This window comes from Sitophilus oryzae, unplaced genomic scaffold, assembly GCF_002938485.1.
Source record: "Sitophilus oryzae breed Bouriz unplaced genomic scaffold, Soryzae_2.0 scaffold_1582_pilon_pilon, whole genome shotgun sequence".
Lineage (NCBI taxonomy): Eukaryota > Metazoa > Arthropoda > Insecta > Coleoptera > Curculionidae > Sitophilus > Sitophilus oryzae.
Window position 1 is genome coordinate 2,777,477 of NW_022146261.1, and position 19,605 is coordinate 2,797,081.

Consider the following 19,605-nt stretch of genomic DNA (forward strand, 5'->3'; position numbering starts at 1 on the left):
GGGAATATTAGAAAACAGTGGAGGATTTCTCAAAAAATTACAGAACATTTTTGGACCAGATGGATAAAAGAATACATTCCAACACTTACCAAACGAACGAAATGGTTCCAAGAAAACAAAAATCTAAAAATAGGTGACCTTGTTATTTTGATGGACGATAAATTACCTAGAAACAATTGGCCGCTGGGACGGGTAGAAAAAGTATATCCGGAACACGATGGAAAGGTACGAGTAGCCGATATAAAAACTAAAACTGGGACTTACTGCCGACCTCTCACTAAAATCTGTATTGTTGAATGTTTGGAAATGGGTGAAGACTGAAGAAGCAGCTTCACGCCCGGGAGAAAATGTTGAGATTTAAAGAGTTTGGATTCACATTGTATTATGTTTACCTTTTACCTATTTTTTTGAAGTTCAAGCATTGTTAGAATTTTTAGACAGAATAAAAAAGCAGTTGTCATAATTAGAATTTTTATTAAAAGACCGTTTTCTCTGAGAAAACACAAGTATAATATATGATCTAGGGTAAAATCTAGTATACTATTCTGAGATACTATTACTCAATTTTATAAAATACCGATTACCTATTGAACCTTGCTCAATTTAAATCGTTCGCCATTACCTTTTTATTTTTGATATTACCTTCTCTATATTGCATACATTATTCTTTATTAGCAGGATTCAAATAATTTATTCTATTATTTGAGATTTTAAATTTATTAATTAAATAGATATAGTAATATTATTAGATTTATTTCAAAACTTACGATTTTGTTGAGTCTGAATGGTCGCGGTCTGTGGATTCTGTTGAATGAACATTCCGGGAGTACCATCCGATTGTGTACCTCTAATAAATATAGGATTGGGTGCCAACAAAGCTTGAGACTGTATACCATTTGTTGCCCATACTTGGGGCAATCCGTTAGTAAACTGCCAGGGTAACCCATTTGTGAACTGCATTTGTTGGCTTCCAGGCTAAAATATTAGTGTTAAATATTGTCATATTAAATAACAAAAAAATTACTTGTATAGGACTGATTATTTGTGCGGTAGGTTGCGTTCCTATCATGGCTTGTGACACTTGAACGCATTGGCCTTGCTGTTGCGTTTGAGCCACGGCCCCTGTACTGCTAGCGACTTTTTGCATTTGTACTTTTTGGCCACCCATAACCTACACATATACATGGTTTATAAGATTACAAATTATTTTTACGGGCTGTTACTTTAATAATTAAATTTTAATTCATTTAGAGATTGTCGAAAATTTAAATTAACATTAATTTTATCAGCAATTATTTAAAAAATTGGAAACTATGTCGTGCTGTTGTTCCATAGCAAGAGTGTAATGCAAAATGCATAGATAAATGCAACAAGTTTAGATTGGAAAGCCCGTAAAAATTTTAGGTCGCGAAATTATTTTGGGTCGCGACCGTTATACGCGATCTGGCGCTGCTATAGCGGTCGCTAAGAACAACGGCAAACAAAAACCGAAATAATTTTCTCTTGTCAAAGTCAGAATCTTCAAAAATCATAATAATCTTTCAAATCTAAACCGCTCTCACTAAAGAAATTCCGAAAAGTGTTTATAGCGTCCATTTTCAAAGTAATTATTGCTATCTTGTGAGTTTAATTCAAGTTTTATTTACTCCAACCGGTAATAATTGTGAAAAAGTGGCATTAAAAACTTAAAAAGCTGTGCTGAGAACTGTAAACTGCAAAAACCATCGTGGATCGTGGCATAACGTCGGTTTCCAATGTTTCATAGGTATTTCATACATGCGTCCTTATATAAAATAAAGTTTCTTGTATGCAACACACTGTATTTTATTTATAAAATTAAACGAAAATAATAATAAATTTGAATAAACAATATTTGGCGATATAATTCCGGAAAAAGCCGAACCGCTCCGAAATTTTCAAAAGTTTTGGGTCGCGACCGTTGCAAGAATAGCGCCAAATAGTGTTTACATTGTCCTTATGGGCACTTTTCAATCTAAACTTGTTTCATTTATCTATGCCAAAATGTTTTATTCAACATAAGAAGTAGAATTATTTTATAGCTTTGAATAAGAAAACTAAGGAAGGAGCATATCAAAAATCTTAGGTACACCGCGATAGGCCTCAAATATGGCCGACTTAAATTCCGGTTTATCAGTGTCGTTCTAATTTTATTTAAAAAATGTAAAACTATGATGTAGGGTAGACGTGGGGTAGACTCAATAATTTGTTGTTTTATTTTACGTTGTGAATAAATGTTGGTAGTTATTAAAATTATTATAAAAATATATAATTCTAATAAAAATAGATAAGTTATAATAAGTATTTATTACCACAAACATCCGATATGCTACTGAAGCAAGTAAGTAAAATTAACGTATCTAAATTATTTGACATCTAATCTTTGACAAGTAATAAATAAAAGCTAAAATGCAAGAAAAATATATAATTTAGTTAATTTAAGTGAATTTCATAAATGATCGGTTTACTACACGTATGTATATTATATAGTCACTTACTAGCGAAAAGTTGTTCCATTATTTCACTCAATTTTTGCCGAGATCTACCGCACGCTACACAACCAACTATTTTAGAGTCTTTTTCGATAAATCGCGATAGTGTCACTGTTAATTTAAGTTCTGCCACAATTTCCATCTAGATTTGCTACCTTTATACAACTATCAATAGTAGAATAAATAATAAATAACATAAAATAAGCTCCGTAAAGACTGACAAATCCACAAAATTTCAAATCAAATTCAAATGTGTCAAATGCATCGTCAAACAGAACTGTCAAGGATCCCCACCCTAGAGTGCTTTTATGCCGCTTTTTCCGCCCACCATGCATGAGTACATGGATAGCATTATGCTCCTTCCTTAGTCTTCTTATTCAAAGTTTTATAGGCTTGGTGCATTCTCCGCCGGTGCTGCCACCGCACGAGAATATCGTAAATAACGAATAACTACAAATACAGGGGTTTAAATGGCGAGTAAAGAAAAAATTAGTATATAATTATTCTAAAAGTGTTAGAAAGTATAATTTGTGGAAATTCTAAATAAAAAAATAAAAAGATAAATATTTTGATATCTTCAGAAGGCCTAACTTGCATTATAATTTATTATTCCAGTTAAATTTTTTTTAGATAAGTTCAACTACGGTAGCGAGCATAGTTTTATCACCGGTTTCGCTAGTGAGGCATAATTGGAGCTATTTTGGCTATAACGAAATTTTTTAAGGTACTTAATAATTATAATTTTAGAATATTGCAAATTATATTTCATCCTTCTCATAGTATATGTCTCACTTTGTTTACTCACTTGTTTCGTCGAACCGCTTGAATTCATTTTCGTTTTTGATCAAATCGGTGTGAGAAACTATGAAGCTATAAAGTGTTGTTTCGGGAGAGTTGAATATCCGGGAAAGTTGAGTTATTGAATGTTGTTGCACTTAATAATGCCTTAATTACGCTCTCCGTTACGCGTTAACATTTTTTTGGGTCAATTTTATTAACATTTGAAATTGTCACAACGCAACAAGACGCCTAGTTCGAATTCTTTTTCACTTATTTTTTTACTACTCGAAACAGCGTTAGGTACACACATAAACCTCGTACCTGAGTGTTTTATAGTCTCAATAACTGTACTAGCAAAAAACTAAAATACTTAAATATTATGACAAAACTCTGATTTCAATATTATTTTTAGCGATGGGAACTATCGAATGAATTAGACTATCGAATGGTTACTGAATGAATGATTTCAACTATCGAATGGTTTTATTCGAATAAAATCATTCATTCATTTGTATACTAAAGCATATGTGACAACCTCGCCGTGCGACTAAATGGTTATCGTTGAGCCACGACTATCGAATGCTTTTGATAAATGAAATTTAGTATTCGTTTGATTTTTGTGTGCGTGAGTGCATTATTAGTTCTTCCAAATTTTTATAACTTCGCCTTATAAATACTGTGCTATTTTTGCGTTTATTAAAATATTGAAAATACTAAAATAGTAGTTTTTTTTAATTGACGACTGTGTGCGTGTGCAGGTGGTCAAAAATTTTCCGAAAATTTGTGTGATTTTCCGTGGCCCGATCTTTCAATTATTTTATTTTATATGGTCTATTTTTTAATGGGAAATTTTGAGAAGTAGCAATTTTTAAGAGAGATGAGATGAACTTAGAATTAATTTTAAAAATACATATTTGTATTTTAGATGTTTTAATAATATGAATTAGTTGAACTTAATAATCATATTTAAGTAATGTGGTTAAGTAAATAGTTATCGAATTCAAACTATGGGATGAGAAAATTAAATTGAAAGTTTTACACGTGCCAATTAAAAAAAAAAGCTAACGATGTTTGTATTTTGTTTATGCTAATTCTCTTACATGTAGTTTTTTGCGAAGAAATATTTCATTTATTTTTTAAAGTAAATGCCAGTAAAAGTAAATATTATTTTTAAATAGTAATATAAGGTATCTAATATAAATAATTTTGATTTCTAATTTTTTATTTATATTTTCCTTCCATTACACTGCATGCTTAGAACATAACAAATTAGTTCTGTAATTATTATTATTTAATAAACCAAAACGTTGCCAAAAAAATTAAAGACTATATTATTTTTAAATAGGATCTAATATAAATAATTTTGACATCTAATTTGTTGTTTATATTTTGCTACTACGTAAAAAAAATGTTTATATTAAATTATTTTAAATTTTGTTGTCAATAGGTATAACAAATTATTACTGTTATTATTTTTTATTAAACCAGTCTTTGCTTAAAAACATTAAAAATAATTTTCCTACATCCAAAATAACAAGTATTATTGCAGTGTAACAACAGAATATTAATAAAAAAATGCAAAATATATAGACATACTATCCCTAACTAACTAAAGCCAAACAATAATATTCTTTGCTAATATCAACTAATACCAATATATGGAAACAGCCCCTTCATAATGTATTTTCTGTGTAAATACTAGCACCTCAATAAAAAAAAATTTGTGTCATTATCTTTATATGACTCCGCAAAAAATCAAAGATGCCGGCTTCTTTCATAGCATTGCTGTCGGGTTTCTCGGAAAGAAACCTACGTCGCCGGGCGACAACTAAAATCCAGTTTATATTTTATTATAATCGATCCTGACGAATAAATGAATTTCATAAATGAATGAATTTTATAAATGAATGATTTTTGCTGCCGAATTACTAGAATACAATATTTCAAGGCAGATGACGCATCTATTCGATAATTTTTATTTGAATAGTTTTCAACGAATGTTTTCTTATTAGCTATCGAATTATTCGAATGAATTGCAACTATCGAATGTTTCGATAGTATTCATTCGATAGTTCCCACTACTAATTATTTTAATGCGTTCGACATTACGCGACGGCGGCGTAAACTACATATATATTGCTAATTTCTGATTTCTGCAGTAGAGTGCGCTGCTGTCGGAATTGGTTGAAATGCACCAAGCCTATAGAATATACACAATCTACTAACCTTATGCATTTCTTGAGGTTTTTGTTGGGTCACCTGAGGGTTTCCCTGTGTTGAATGGTTTGGTAATATATTTGGTTGTGAGCTAATAACATGACTAAAAACAAGGGTTTGCTGATTCTGTGTAGTTGGAATCGTTGGTATAGTTGCATATCCCGGAAAGGTAGCTGCCTGACTGCCCTGCAGTACTTGTTTACCCTGAGTAGCTGCAATCATGTGAGGGCCAGCTAACTGATTTCCTTGGAAAGGTTTTGTAATAACCTGTAATAAATTTTGATAACCAAATGAAACAGCTAGGATCAAAACAACGAAAAACGTTAGAACGAAAAACAAACCTGAATTTGCTGGGGATTTATGCTTGGATGCAGCGCAATATTTCCAGGCATTAAAAGCTGCCCTTGTGGGTTGTAAAGTTGTTGTAAGTACATCGGATTTTGGGTAGGTTGCTGTATAACTTGAACTCGTCCGTGGCTCCAGTCAACCTAATATATCAAATTAAGAATCATTACCAAAAGCTATTAGTTTGAGAGCTAGCAACGTTTTCGAGATGGTATTTTAAGACGTCTGGCTCTTTGATATATCTTTTACTATGCTCTCTGGAACAGCATGCGGCCCGTCTGGCTGCCGATACCCGTTGCGTTCGCTACTGCACATCAGAAGATGATACTATATTTTTTTTAATTTAGTCCTATAAATTTTAGTATTGAATATAAATGGAACATGTCTCCATAGCGCAGTGCGTAGAGTTTCCGACCACGAACCGATGATTCAGAGTTCGAATCCGGGTCAGGGCAAAGACTTTTTTAATTTATTTTCGTTTATATTCTGATAATAATGTATTAAATATTTGTTACGCACTGCGCTATGGAGACATGTTCGATTTATATTCAATACTAGAATTTAAAGGACTAATAAAAATATAGGATATTCTTTCAATGCGTAGTAGGGAACGCAACGTTTACCGGCAGCCAGACGGGCCGCATGCTGTTCTAGAGAGCACATAGTAAAAGATATATCAAAGAGCCAGACGTCTTAAAATACTTGTTTTTCCGACGTTGCTAGCTCTCGTACTATATATAACACTCTCTAAATAAATATTACTTACTTGTTGTGGATGAGTAGCTTGCTGACTTTGTTGAAGAGGTGCCATTGTTGTTATAGTAGTACTGCCAGTGTGCGCAGTTGCTAAAACTTGACCACCTTGGGTTTGAATCTGAACCTGTTGACCTTGCTGTTGGTGCATCGGAGTTGTATGTTGTTGTTGTGGGGGGCCCATGTTCGTGGCTGTTTGTAAACATTGCTGACCTAAACAAATAAATATTTAATTATTGCAGTGTTTTAAAACGTAGCGGTACGGGACGCAGCGACGCTTGAAAGAATTTTAGGTGAGTTACTGTTTACTACCGCTACTGGCTACTGTTACGCATGTCGAAAGGGCAAAAATGATCACATTGGAAGAATATGTAAAGAGTTGGAAGATCATGCAAACAATAATAAAATGCGTGAGCTATATGACAAGATTAGGTACCTCGCTCGGGATTTTAAACCACGGACACAGATAATAAGAAATAATAAAAATGAGACGGTGACAAATCCAGAAGGTATAGCTGAAGTATGGAAATAATATTGTGAGAAGCTATACAGGGTGTCCCAGAAATGAGTGCAGATATTTTAAGGGGTGGTAGATCTGGTCAAAATAAACATATTTTCTCTTTACCATTTTTAAAATAAATTGAAAATAACCGAGTTATTTAACTTTGAAACTTTAAAAAAATAATCGCAACATTTTGAGAACCGCCCGCGCCTGCAGATATCGCCAACTACATCTAATTACCCGGATCAAGCCCGGATTTCAGTTAATTCGACGTACTGTGTTGCCATATGGACAAGAAAGTACATGTTTAAAAGTAAGTCATAAAATCACAACACCTGAGGAGTTTGCAGAGATGCATTACATTTTTAAGATAGTGATATTATTACATAAAATAAATTAACAGTTAAATGTTTAAAAGTTAAAAAAGTTAAATTAAAAAACTTACCCAACATTAAAAAAGATACTTATGACAGATCGATGTAAGTGTGACAGTTCTCTTTTTCGATACACACTTAACTAAAATACACTTCACTGTGCTGCTTTACTTGTACATGCTATTATAAATATCTGCTAAAATAACAGTCCCCATTTTTAACACATTATTTTCATATAGGCTTCATCACAATTTGAACCACTGATTTACAAAACATCTTGAAAAGCACATATTATTTTGAATACATTTCTGAATGAATAAATGTTGAGAATTATTGTCTCTTACCGCCACTTTACGAACTACTTTCAATCTGAGAAAATACATGTTTCACTCAACAATTTTAAATACGTATTTTGTTTTTTCGCTATTTTTTCGATGTATTTCAACAATTCCATCGACAGACCAACCGCCGGCGCCTGCCAAGAGAGCCGCGCATCACTGGTAACTGCTCCTGAGTGCTCCTTTGTCGCGCTGCCGTGTCGAGCTTGCGTCATGCGAGGTTGCCGTAGTTTCAAGAATTTCAAATTCAAGACACTCGAAGCAATCAAATTCTTATTAAATTTTAAAAATAAAACCGAAAAACATGAAAGAAAACTAACAAAACACAAATAATAATTATTGATAGGAAAAAAGAAATTTCTAAAATGTTTATTTATCGTAACTCAGAATTCAATATATCGAAAACAGCCCGACGAATAATCAATTCATTTTTGTTTTGTTAGTTTTCTTTCACGTTTTTCGGTTTTATTTTTAAAATTTAATACGAATTTGATTGCTTCGAATGTCTTGAATTTGAAATTGTTGTAACTACGGCAAAGTTGCTTAACATCGTCGTCTGACGCAAGCCCGCCACGACGGCGCAGCATGGCTCCTCAAAGGACCAGTCCGACCAGTACCAGTTCACACGCGGCACTCTTGGTCGACGGTTGTGCTGTCAATGGAATTGTCAAAATAGATCGAAAAAATAGTGAAAAAACAAAATACGTATTTAAAATTGTTGAGTGAAACATCTATTTTCTTAGATTGAAAGTAGTTCGTAAAGTGGCGATAGAGACAATAATTCTCAACATTTATTCATTCAGAAAGGTATTCAAAGTAAAGTTCGCTTTTCAAGGTTTTTTGTAAATCAGTGGTTCAAATAAAACCGAGAAACATGAAAGAAAACAAACAAAACAAAAATGAATCGATTATTCGTGGGGCTGATATTGAATTTTAAATTACGATAAACATTTTAGGAATTTCTTTTTTGTGACCTGATTGTGAATAATATGATGAATCATTTTATTAAATTTATTCGAAAATAAAGTTATTTTGCAGCATAACAAAGATTTTCGTAAACGTCATAAACGTAATGTTTTAGTTAATTTTCGGTGGTTTTTGTTAAGTTTCATTGAAGGGGTAAGTACAAAAATAATTAATGTGTTTTTTTTCTATAATTATTAACAATAAGCACTGATAAAAGATTAAATTTAACATTCCTATTTTTTTGAGTAGAAATATATTATGTCTATAAATTTATAAATGTAGAATGTGGATAACATAGGAGGTTGCAACACTGCGAGGTTTAGATACACCGTAGAGAAATCTCAGGTGAATAAACAAGTGGCACTAAAAAGTTTTTTCAAATTTCCCGGAAAATGTCAAGAAAAGTTTTAAATTTTCAACATTTTTTTTTCGCAAAAAAACCTCATAGGCGTGTTTCTGGGGTTGAACTATACTACCAGTTAAAATATTTGCACTCATTTCTGGGACACCTTGTATAGAAACATTGAACCAGCTAATTCGCATACACTCGCACTTAATATAGAAAAAGAACCAGCCATAATGAAGAAATAGAAAAAAAATAAATAACTCAAAAGCACCTGGTGTGGATAATATTACAGGCGAAATTATAAAGGCGATGGGAGAGCTAGGTACAGAGATCATCTGTGCTCTATTATATGGGAATCTGGTAGATGGCCGTTAGAATGGTGCGAATCACTGTTTATACCACTTTTCAAGAAAGGCTGCCCTACTGACTGCGCTAATTATAGAACGATAGCGCTTATTAATCACACTAGCAAAGTACTGCTACACATTATCAATAGCCGTCTAAAATACTTTATTCTAAAAGAAATATCCGAAGAGTAAACAGGTTTCATGCCCGGCAAAGGTAGTAAAGAGCACATATTAAACGTCCGACAAATTATCGAGAAAGAGTATGAGTTTAACATCCCGACTCGTCTGTGTTTCGTGGACTACAACAGAGCATTCGATTGTATTAAGTGGAACAAACTTTGGTCTGTACTAGAAAACATGGGAGTTCCTCAATACCTTATTCAGCTGATCCGAGGTCTGTACGAGAACAGCAGAGGAAAAGTAAGAGTAAATAACACCATTTCAGATGCATTTGACTTGGAGGCGGGAGTGCGCCAGGGATGCATTTTATCTCCCTTACTCTTCAATATATGTGGCGAATTTATGGAAGACTAGAACGGCGGTATCATTATAGGCGGTAAACAAATAACGAATTTAAGGTACGCAGATGATGAATTAAAATCCATTATGCACAAATTATAGAGGTGGTCAGCGAGAGATATGGGTTAAAACTAAATAAAAAAAAAGAATGATTATCGATCGAGAACACACAAATACAACAGAAATAGCAGGTTTCGAAGTTGTAGATCAATATATTATATATCTCGGCTCCTTGATATCAAACAAAGGAGGATGTGACGCAGAAATCAAGAGAACTGTGTATAACACGTAATTCCATGACTAAACTCAATTAAATATGGAAAGATTCAGCCATTTCAATTAGCAACAAACTCAGAGTACTAGAGTCTTAATTTTCCCCATTGCCACTTATGCCTCAGAGACCTGGACATTGAAGTTGGCAATGAAACGTAAAATCGATGCTTTTGAAATGTGGTGTTATAGACGGATGCTGCGAATACCGTACACAGCTCACCGTACAAACATTTCAATACTCGAACAACTGAATATCGAATCTAGACTGTCGATATCAATAAATCAATCATACTTAAGATACTTTGGTCACATATCCCGGAACACCAATGGCCTAGAAAAACTAATTGTGGAGAGAAAAGTGAACGGGGAACGTTCTAGAGGGAGATCTCCAAAACGTTGGGTGGACCAAATGAAGACGATAATAGGTCATAGTCTGCACGAGGCCAGTACTGCTGCGCAAGACAGAACAATATGGAGAGACACAATAAATGCGATATCATAATGTCACCATACTCTTATAGAGTAATAGGAAGGAGGAGGATGACTGTTTACGTTATTTCATTCGATCTCTTTGCCAGCGTGCGGACTATCTGACTGGCGGTAGTGGTCTCATTTAGGTTCTTGTAACTGCGTACCCAAGTAGCAAAATTACGTTGATCAACGTAATCACAACGTCGCCAGGAGCAACCCAACGTTGCCGGATAACGTCGAAGCGACGTCTAAGCGACCCATATTTGCACCAAAATGGTGGATGTTTTTAGGGTCGCTACAACGTCGCCAACGTTGGCGACGTTGTTTGAGGCGACGTAGTACGTCGTGTGCTAAAAGTTGTTTTTCATGCCGATTCGCGATATTTTGAGGTTAGAGTTAAAAATATTCGTTGTCAAATATTACTATATTCAACCATGGGGACACCAAAACATTGATTTCGATTAACTTGGTGATGGCTGATGATGTATGAATTAGAAATGGAATATATTATGCTCTATTATAACTAGGTGAATTTAACTTGGACAAATCTGCAAAGTTTTGAGATATCGGCAATCGAAATTCATCAACAAAGATTAGTTTACTGTTAAAAGTGACCATGATACTTCGAAATATGGCAAAACCCCTTTTTTATTTCCTAGTTTTAATTTTAAAATTATAGTTTACTTGGTTAACCTAACTTCTTTTTTTTTAATTTTAAGACAAATATACGAGATATATCAGGAAAATTAGCTTACAACCCTAACAGATACAGTTTTTTAACGAAATTCGCAGTATTTTGTGGTTTCTGATATTTTATTCGATTCGTCCACAACGCACGAACAGATAAATCGTATTAAAATGGCGGAGGACCAATATAGTGCATAAGGTGCGGTAACCGACCTTTGGGTCACCTATGACAACCTTTGGTTCAAAAATTGACACCTTCTTTGACGAAATAGGACCTCTGAACCCTACCGACATCTAGGAGGTAAATAAGAAAATTACTTCTTACAGTGCTCTTTTTTACCTAGGAACAATAAAATAAAGAAGAAAGCTGCAGTGGGATTCTGTAAGCTCCGTAGCAAGAAATTTCCTGTCTAGCCTATGCTATTTGTATACGATTGATGAGTCACTAGACAGGAAATATGTTTACAGAATCGCACCGCTGGGATTCTTTGGTGGTGGTGGTCACATACTCGTTAATAAGATCGCTGACATTAGATATTAGATCAGTATTTCTATTTATTTATTGTTAAAAAAGCCGTATAGGAAATATTGTTGATTTTACCACTCATTTGAAAATTAAAATCTAATATTCTCTTCAATTTATGCTGAAACTGAACTTCAGGTGACTGCTCTTCTGGAGGATCATTATTCTCACAGTATTCCTCTGTTGTATGGGCTTCAAGTGTACTGTTATTTATTTTTATAGTATCCATTCATGATCAGCTACCACTAGTAGCACTATTACTTTTCAAAATTGAAGTGGACGTTCGTTCGATACATGATTGCGAGGATATGGATGACGAACCTAAACTCGTTATTTCCACTTCATTTTTCGGACACTGACTTGCTCGCTGACTTTCTTCTAAATACTTTTTGCTTTTTTCTATAAAAAGTTGTAGAGTATTTATATACTTTTTTCCTATGCATCTTCTTTTCGCTTTACACAGTAAATACAACAGAAAAAATACCTATCCAATTGGCAATTGGTTCTGTGACAGTACTGTACAGATTTTTTTAAGGTTAGGTGTAGATAGTTCCGCTTCCACAACAAAAATCGACATCGTCGCGCTCGTCGCCTTAATCCAACGTAGTGATTGGTTATAATTTTGAAGTTGCTTTGGGTCGTTTAATGAAACGTCGCACAACGTTGTACTGCGTTTGTTATTCTGTAGTACAATAAACATGCCTTCTGGCGACGTAATGACAACGGTATAAAACCCAACTTCTAACAACGTTGTGGCCTACAACGTTTGCCAACGTTGTTAAGTGTCCAAAATATACAACTGTTTAAGTGCAACGTCGTAGCGACGTTTTGGCTACGTGTTTTGAGTAGGGAGAAGTACCAATTTCAACGTTGCGCGTAGTCAAAACTAGTCGGAAGTCGGAATTTTGTTACTTGGGTAGTACCTATACAGCTAATATTACACCTAACCTAGCACCTCCAGTAGCAGTAGTAAAAGTGTTATGTGTGCCATTTTTCTGCCAGAACTGCCAATATAGAAATTAATTTCACACTGTGTTCGTCATAATGGGGAACATCCTGCTATCACTACCGGTTTCGGCGCTCCACTCCATCATCGGGTGAGCTTGTATTGACTCCGCAAAATGACGATCACAGCGCAGAGTATCTAAATACGACATGTCGTGAAGTATAAGACCCTCATGGCGCGATAGTGGCCTGCGTGAAATGGTAGTAGGTACTTTCGTAAATATTTTTCCATTTTATATTTTTGTCTAGCCGAAAAAAAAATTATTTACTATTGATAGTTGTGCCTCGGTAGTACGAAAGTACACAGACCCTATCTGGGATATCTTATGACTTATTGATAGTTATATATCTGGAAGTTTTATTTAAGTTTTTTTTCCACAGTCCCAAAACACCTTTCAACATAAATTTAATCTAAATCTAGTATCTACTTTACTTAAATATTGCCACTACCCCTCCCAGACCAAATCTCTAGATGCGCCACTGCCGCAGATGAATCCCCTAGAACCTAGAAAGTATTCCTTTAAGGGTCATAAGAAAAGAAAAAATAAATAGAAGAAAAATAACCCATTGTGGAAATAATTTGCATAAATTTAATTAAAAACTTATATTCGATATTGACACAGGTCTCTAGGACATACAGGTCTCTATTGTATGCATTTTTAGTCAGTACCGGCTTTACTGGAGTGTCTGAGGGACGCTAAACCCCATACTTTAATCGCTATAAATATAAACTCACACTAAATAATTTACAATAGATACACTAAAATATTTGATAATATCAACTTAATTTTAAGTAACATGTTTGTCTGTCTAGAAAGTAAAACACCCTTTGCCACGATTGAAGAAAAATAGAGAAACACAGCGATAATATTAATTTTACCTTGAGCATTTACTGTCACTTGTTGAAGCGGGCTTTGAGTACCAACTAACGATTGTTGCTGTAATTGTTGCAACTGCTGCTGTTGTTCTTGTTGTTGCTGCTGTTGTTGTTGCTGTTGTACTTGCTGATTTTGCTGGATAGCTTGCGTATTGGCATCAACAATCTGTTGCTGTTGCTAGAATTAAAAAAAGTAGACATTATATATGTTCCATTGAATTCTACTGAGCTGATCGTATTTTTTGTAATTACCTGTTTGTTAATATCAGCCATGGTGCCTGACATACTAGCATCAACGCTTTGTTTAATAAATTCGTGTCCTCTGTCCAAATTCAGTAATGTATTTGCGACATCATATTTACAATCGTCAGCTGTAATATCATGAATGCCAGCCTTTTGGGCAAGAGTTTCCAAACACTGAAGAGACCGTGACCCTAAAATCAATAACATTCTATTGAAACTCCTCGTTTACAAAAACAACAGACAACTATTATAGGTATCAAAACTAAATTTCACTACATCTAATACTTTTGTTGTAAAAAAATCTTATAAATAATTTCAATGATTTTTTTTCTTTGAAAAACTGTAATTATTTCAACTAAGAAATAAATACCGGATGATTCAGTGGTACAAAAACTCATCAGGTTTATTGTTATTTATTATTTAATTAATTCTATTATTGATCTATTTTAAATGATTAATTATTTTATTTTTATATTATTTATTATTTATAATTTTATTATAATTTATTAATTTATAATTAATCTGTACTTAAATCGCCCTATTTCGAAACCACTCTTGTATACAGTATGTCCCCGGATTGTCTTTACAAGAGGAAAAACTTTTTCTTATTGACATTTTGAGAAAAATGCATTCTTCTTTTAAAAAATGCTTATTCTAAAATGGTTAATCCTGTTTATACTTTTCAAAATTTCCATATCGTTTTAGAGAAAATTAAACAAATCATGATAATATGGTTGAGTTTTTTCTTAAATACTAAAAATCAGTAATGTATTTGCGACATCATATTTACAATCGTCAGCTGTAATATCATGAATGCCAGCCTTTTGGGCAAGAGTTTCCAAACACTGAAGAGACCGTGACCCTAAAATCAATAACATTCTATTGAAACTCCTCGTTTACAAAAACAACAGACAACTATTATAGGTATCAAAACTAAATTTCACTACATCTAGTACTTTTTGTTGTAAAAAAAAATCTTATAAATAATTTCAATTATTTTTTTTTCTTTGAAAACTGTAATTATTTCAACTAAGAAATAAATACCGGATGATTCAGTGGTACAAAAACTCATCAGGTTTATTGTTATTTATTATTTAATTAATTCTATTATTGATCTATTTTAAATGATTAATTATTTTATTTTTTATATTATTTATTATTTATAATTTTATTATAATTTATTAATTTATAATTAATCTGTACTTAAATGGCCCTATTTCGAAACCACTCTGTATACAGTATGTCCCCGGATTGTCTTTACAAGAGGAAAAACTTTTTTCTTATTGACATTTTGAGAAAAATGCATTCTTCTTTAAAAAAATGCTTATTCTAAAATGGTTAATCCCCTTTATACTTTTCAAAATTTCCATATCGTTTTAGAGAAAATTAAACAAATCATGATAATATGGTTGAGTTTTTTCTAAATCCTAAAAATCAGTAATGTATTTGCGACATCATATTTACAATCGTCAGCTGTAATATCATGAATGCCAGCCTTTTGGGCAAGAGTTTCCAAACACTGAAGAGACCGTGACCCTAAAATCAATAACATTCTATTGAAACTCCTCGTTTACAAAAACAACAGACAACTATTATAGGTATCAAAACTAAATTTCACTACATCTAATACTTTTTGTTGTAAAAAAAATCTTATAAATAATTTCAATGATTTTTTTTTCTTTGAAAACTGTAATTATTTCAACTAAGAAATAAATACCGGGTGATTCAGTGGTTCAAAAACTCATCAGGTTTATTGTTATTTATTATTTAATTAATTCTATTATTGATCTATTTTAAATGATTAATTATTTTATTTTTTATATTATTTATTATTTATAATTTTATTATAATTTATTAATTTATAATTAATCTGTACTTAAATGGCCCTATTTCGAAACCACTCTGTATACAGTATGTCCCCGGATTGTCTTTACAAGAGGAAAAACTTTTTTCTTATTGACATTTTGAGAAAAATGCATTCTTCTTAAAAACAAATGCTTATTCTAAAATGGTTAATCCCGTTTATACTTTTCAAAATTTCCATATCGTTTTAGAGAAAATTAAACAAATCATGAAAATATGGTTGAGTTTTTTCTAAATCCTAAAAATCAAAAGGCGTTAAATAAGGATTCAACCATATACAGGGTATTTCAAAAAACATGTGCCATCTCTCGTGGGGAGATTCCTCACGTAAAAATAAGATTTATTTTTCATATCAACATAGGTCCAATTCTGTTTTTTTTTTGTAGCTACAGGGTACTAAAATCTTATAATTTTTCGATTCATTATAATTTTCTTCCAAGTACTTTTAATGATCCCAATAAAATTTTGAGGGCAAAATGTACTAAATGCGACATATTTTAAAGCTTAAAAGTCGTAAAAAATGTACTAAGTGTCGACATATTCACCAGGGACGTGCATATGGGTTATCACTGGAATATTTTTCAAAGAAAAAATGTGCGCCACTGACATTTTATCTTTTGATATCAAAATTGTATAGGGTCTTTAATACCAATTAAGTAAGTTATTCCTTGGTATTTTGTCGATTTCGGCCTCCTTGATGAGATAAAATTAAAAATTATTAAGATTTTAACACCCTGTAGCTACAAAACAAAGCAGAATCGGACCTATGTTGATATGAAAAATAAGTCATATTTTTACGTGAGGAATCTTTCCACGAGAGATGGCACAAGTTTTTTGAAACCCCTGTATATTATACATATTTTCATGTTTTTTTTAATTTCCTCTAAAAAGGTATAGAAATTTGAAAAAGTATAAACCGGATTAACCATTTTAGAACAAGCAAAATTTTTTTATGACGAATGAATTTTTTTCAAAATATCAATAATAAAATAGTTTTTCCTCTTGTAAAACCAATCCGGAGACAAAGGTACTGTATTATATTCAATTTGGGATATTTTAGTACTATCGTTTGTTACTCAGAAATATAATTTTTGGTTTAGTTAGTAGTATCCTTGTATATATATTTTTAAAGTAGATCAACCTAAGACGTTTATGGACTAAGACTACTAGATGGCAGGACCGGTTTCCCTACAGAAATATTTTTTTTGTTACTCTGAATTTTGAAGCTACCAATAAAAACAGAGAAAATAAAAATCGATAATTTTCGGACTATGCCAATTGGTTACTAATCGACCAGATACTTTTTCTCTATTAGATATGCTATAAAAGCTGGCAATTATACAATTCGACCATTGTAAATACCCGACAGATTCTTCAACGCCGACGAAGCCGATGTTTCTTACTGATAAGAAACAAAAATGTTTGTTTAGATAATTTTCGAGGTATTTTTTTTTTCTGAATGCACATTTTAAAGTATTTTATATTCTTTGTCCCCTTGACCTATTATCCTGGTCGCACGTATGGAAGTTCTGTTTCTTCTAGTTTTAGAAAATGTTCAATTTCTTTTTTCTTTGCAGTTGTAGTGTAAAATTAGATTAATTTATTAAGTTTAATTATAGTGTTTAGTGTAGCATGTTAGTGTAGTCTACCAAAAATAGTTTAGTAGTGTTTTTATAGTTTATTTTGTAGTTAAGTAGTAGGTGAAGGGATAATTTTGTTATTTTTTCTTTTTGTTTGATAACTTAGTAATCAAATTGATCATTTGTTCAGTGTAGAATACAAGAATAAGTAGTTGTGTAGTGTTTTTAAGAGATTATATTCGTTTATTTTGTAGTTGAGTAGTAGCTGAAGGGGTATTTGGGTATTTTTTCTTTTTGTTTTTCTTGTAATTGTAGTAGTTCTATTAAGTATTGTGATAGATACACTATATCTTCCTTCAACTTCGTTGAAAAGTGCGTTATCATATAATCTTGGTTTTCTGGTAGCAGAATATACGAAAAAAAATCTGATCAAATTTATTTGAAATTAAATTCATCTAGTCTTATTAATCAAATTAAACTAATCAAATAATAATAATAGTTTCAAAATACTATACAGGGTGAGTTTCCTAAGATGTTCTTTATGGGTATCTCGAAAACTACTGGAAATAGAGAATAGAGAGTCGGTTAATGGGGAAAGAATTGCAGTTTTGTGGGGTCATAAATATGCGCCTTTCGGATTTTTGAAAAAGTTTATCGCTTACTAGATATTTCGAAAAAAAAACAAATTTTGGCTATTTTAAAACTTGTCCCTAATTCCATTATAATATATTTTAGACAAAAAGTTTTCAGATACAAGTTGTAGATAATTACATACCTAATGAGTTTGTGTTTTCTGATTTTTTCTAAAGCCTGTAATTTTTGACCATAGTTGGCCATGACTTCATAAAAATCACCATTTTTAAGCTTTTCAGCGATATAGGTATATATGTTTTTATCGAAAAATTACAGTTAGATACAGAGTTATAGTTATAGCCAATTCTTTTCTTTCTTGGCTAATTTCACTTAGTTGGCATAGTATTCTTACTCTGTTATGATTTATAACATAAAAACACAGAATATATTATTAAACGGTTCTTTACGATTTACATTACGCAAACTAAAACTTCATAATATCACTACCCCATACACTTAAGTTATTTTAGAAAATGTTCTCCCGTACCGCCTCTTCGAGAGGGCCCATGCAATTGGTCCACCATCCACCTCTTCCGATCCCTGAGTTTGCATAATTGTGATATAAATAATTTTTAACATTTCTTTCATTATGGGGGGGGGGAAGTTTCATAATGAAAGTCATATTGGAACCACCCTATTGATGCGCGACTATCTAAATTTAACTTTTCTAACATGTCTTGAAAACCGTTCTCTTAAAAACGTAAATAACGTTCACGACGTTAGGAGGACGCAATCTCATTAAGGATGTGATTATCTACAACTTTTATCTGAAAACTTTTTGATTAAAATAGCCTATAATGGAATTAGGGACAATTTTTAAAATAGCCAAAGTTTTTTTTTTCGAAATATCTAGTAATCCATGAACTTTTTCAAAAATCTGAAAGGCGCATATTTATGACCACAAAACTGCAATTCTTTCCCCATTTAACCGACTCTCTATCTGCAGTAGTTTTCGAGAAACCCATAGGGAACGTCGTAGAAAACACCCTGTATATTGAAAATACTAAAGACCATAATATGAAACAGAATAAAAAATAAATTTTGCATTATCTAATTAAATTATTTTCCTGATACATTTTTTTAATGAAAATGTACTTGAATTATTTCAGTTAGACATGTATCCTGCTTTTAGAAAGTTTTATGGTTTAACGGGATTTGTGTGTGAGTTAAAATAATGAAATTTTTAGTTTTTATAATTCTTCACACATACAAACTTAAAGCAAACTTGATTTTAAAACTCTGGCCATATTTTACATTAATAAAGATTTAATTGGTGTAATAAAGATTTAGATGGTGTATTAAGTACAATATATTTATTTTAATGTCAAATAATATTGAAGCAAGTTGCAATTTTTTGAACATTTAATCAAGAATGTGAAAAGTTTTATGTTTTCAAAAAAAAATATCGTAAAATTCGTTAAACAATCAATTTAGAATAAAATAATCTAAGAAT

General features: G+C 32.2%; 1 protein-coding gene across 2 annotated transcripts in view; it reads right to left on the bottom strand.

The window, feature by feature from the left end:
* The window catches only part of LOC115879647 (polyhomeotic-proximal chromatin protein-like), a 70,669-nt gene that overhangs the window by 37,533 nt on the left and 13,531 nt on the right, over positions 1 to 19,605 (bottom strand). The window contains exons 1-8 of one of the 2 annotated variants that reach the window (XM_030896547.1): positions 14,845 to 14,988; positions 14,086 to 14,173; positions 13,837 to 14,011; positions 6,619 to 6,818; positions 5,849 to 5,995; positions 5,517 to 5,774; positions 1,025 to 1,171; positions 768 to 975 (exon numbers count right to left, since the gene is read on the bottom strand). In XM_030896547.1, coding sequence (XP_030752407.1) covers positions 768 to 975; positions 1,025 to 1,171; positions 5,517 to 5,774; positions 5,849 to 5,995; positions 6,619 to 6,818; positions 13,837 to 14,011; positions 14,086 to 14,173; positions 14,845 to 14,954 — 1,333 coding nt within the window. In that variant the 5' untranslated portion in view covers positions 14,955 to 14,988. Of the gene's footprint in view, positions 1 to 767; positions 976 to 1,024; positions 1,172 to 5,516; positions 5,775 to 5,848; positions 5,996 to 6,618; positions 6,819 to 13,836; positions 14,012 to 14,085; positions 14,268 to 14,844; positions 14,989 to 19,605 lie in introns of those variants that run through there. The other variant, XM_030896548.1, reaches the window with a different exon arrangement.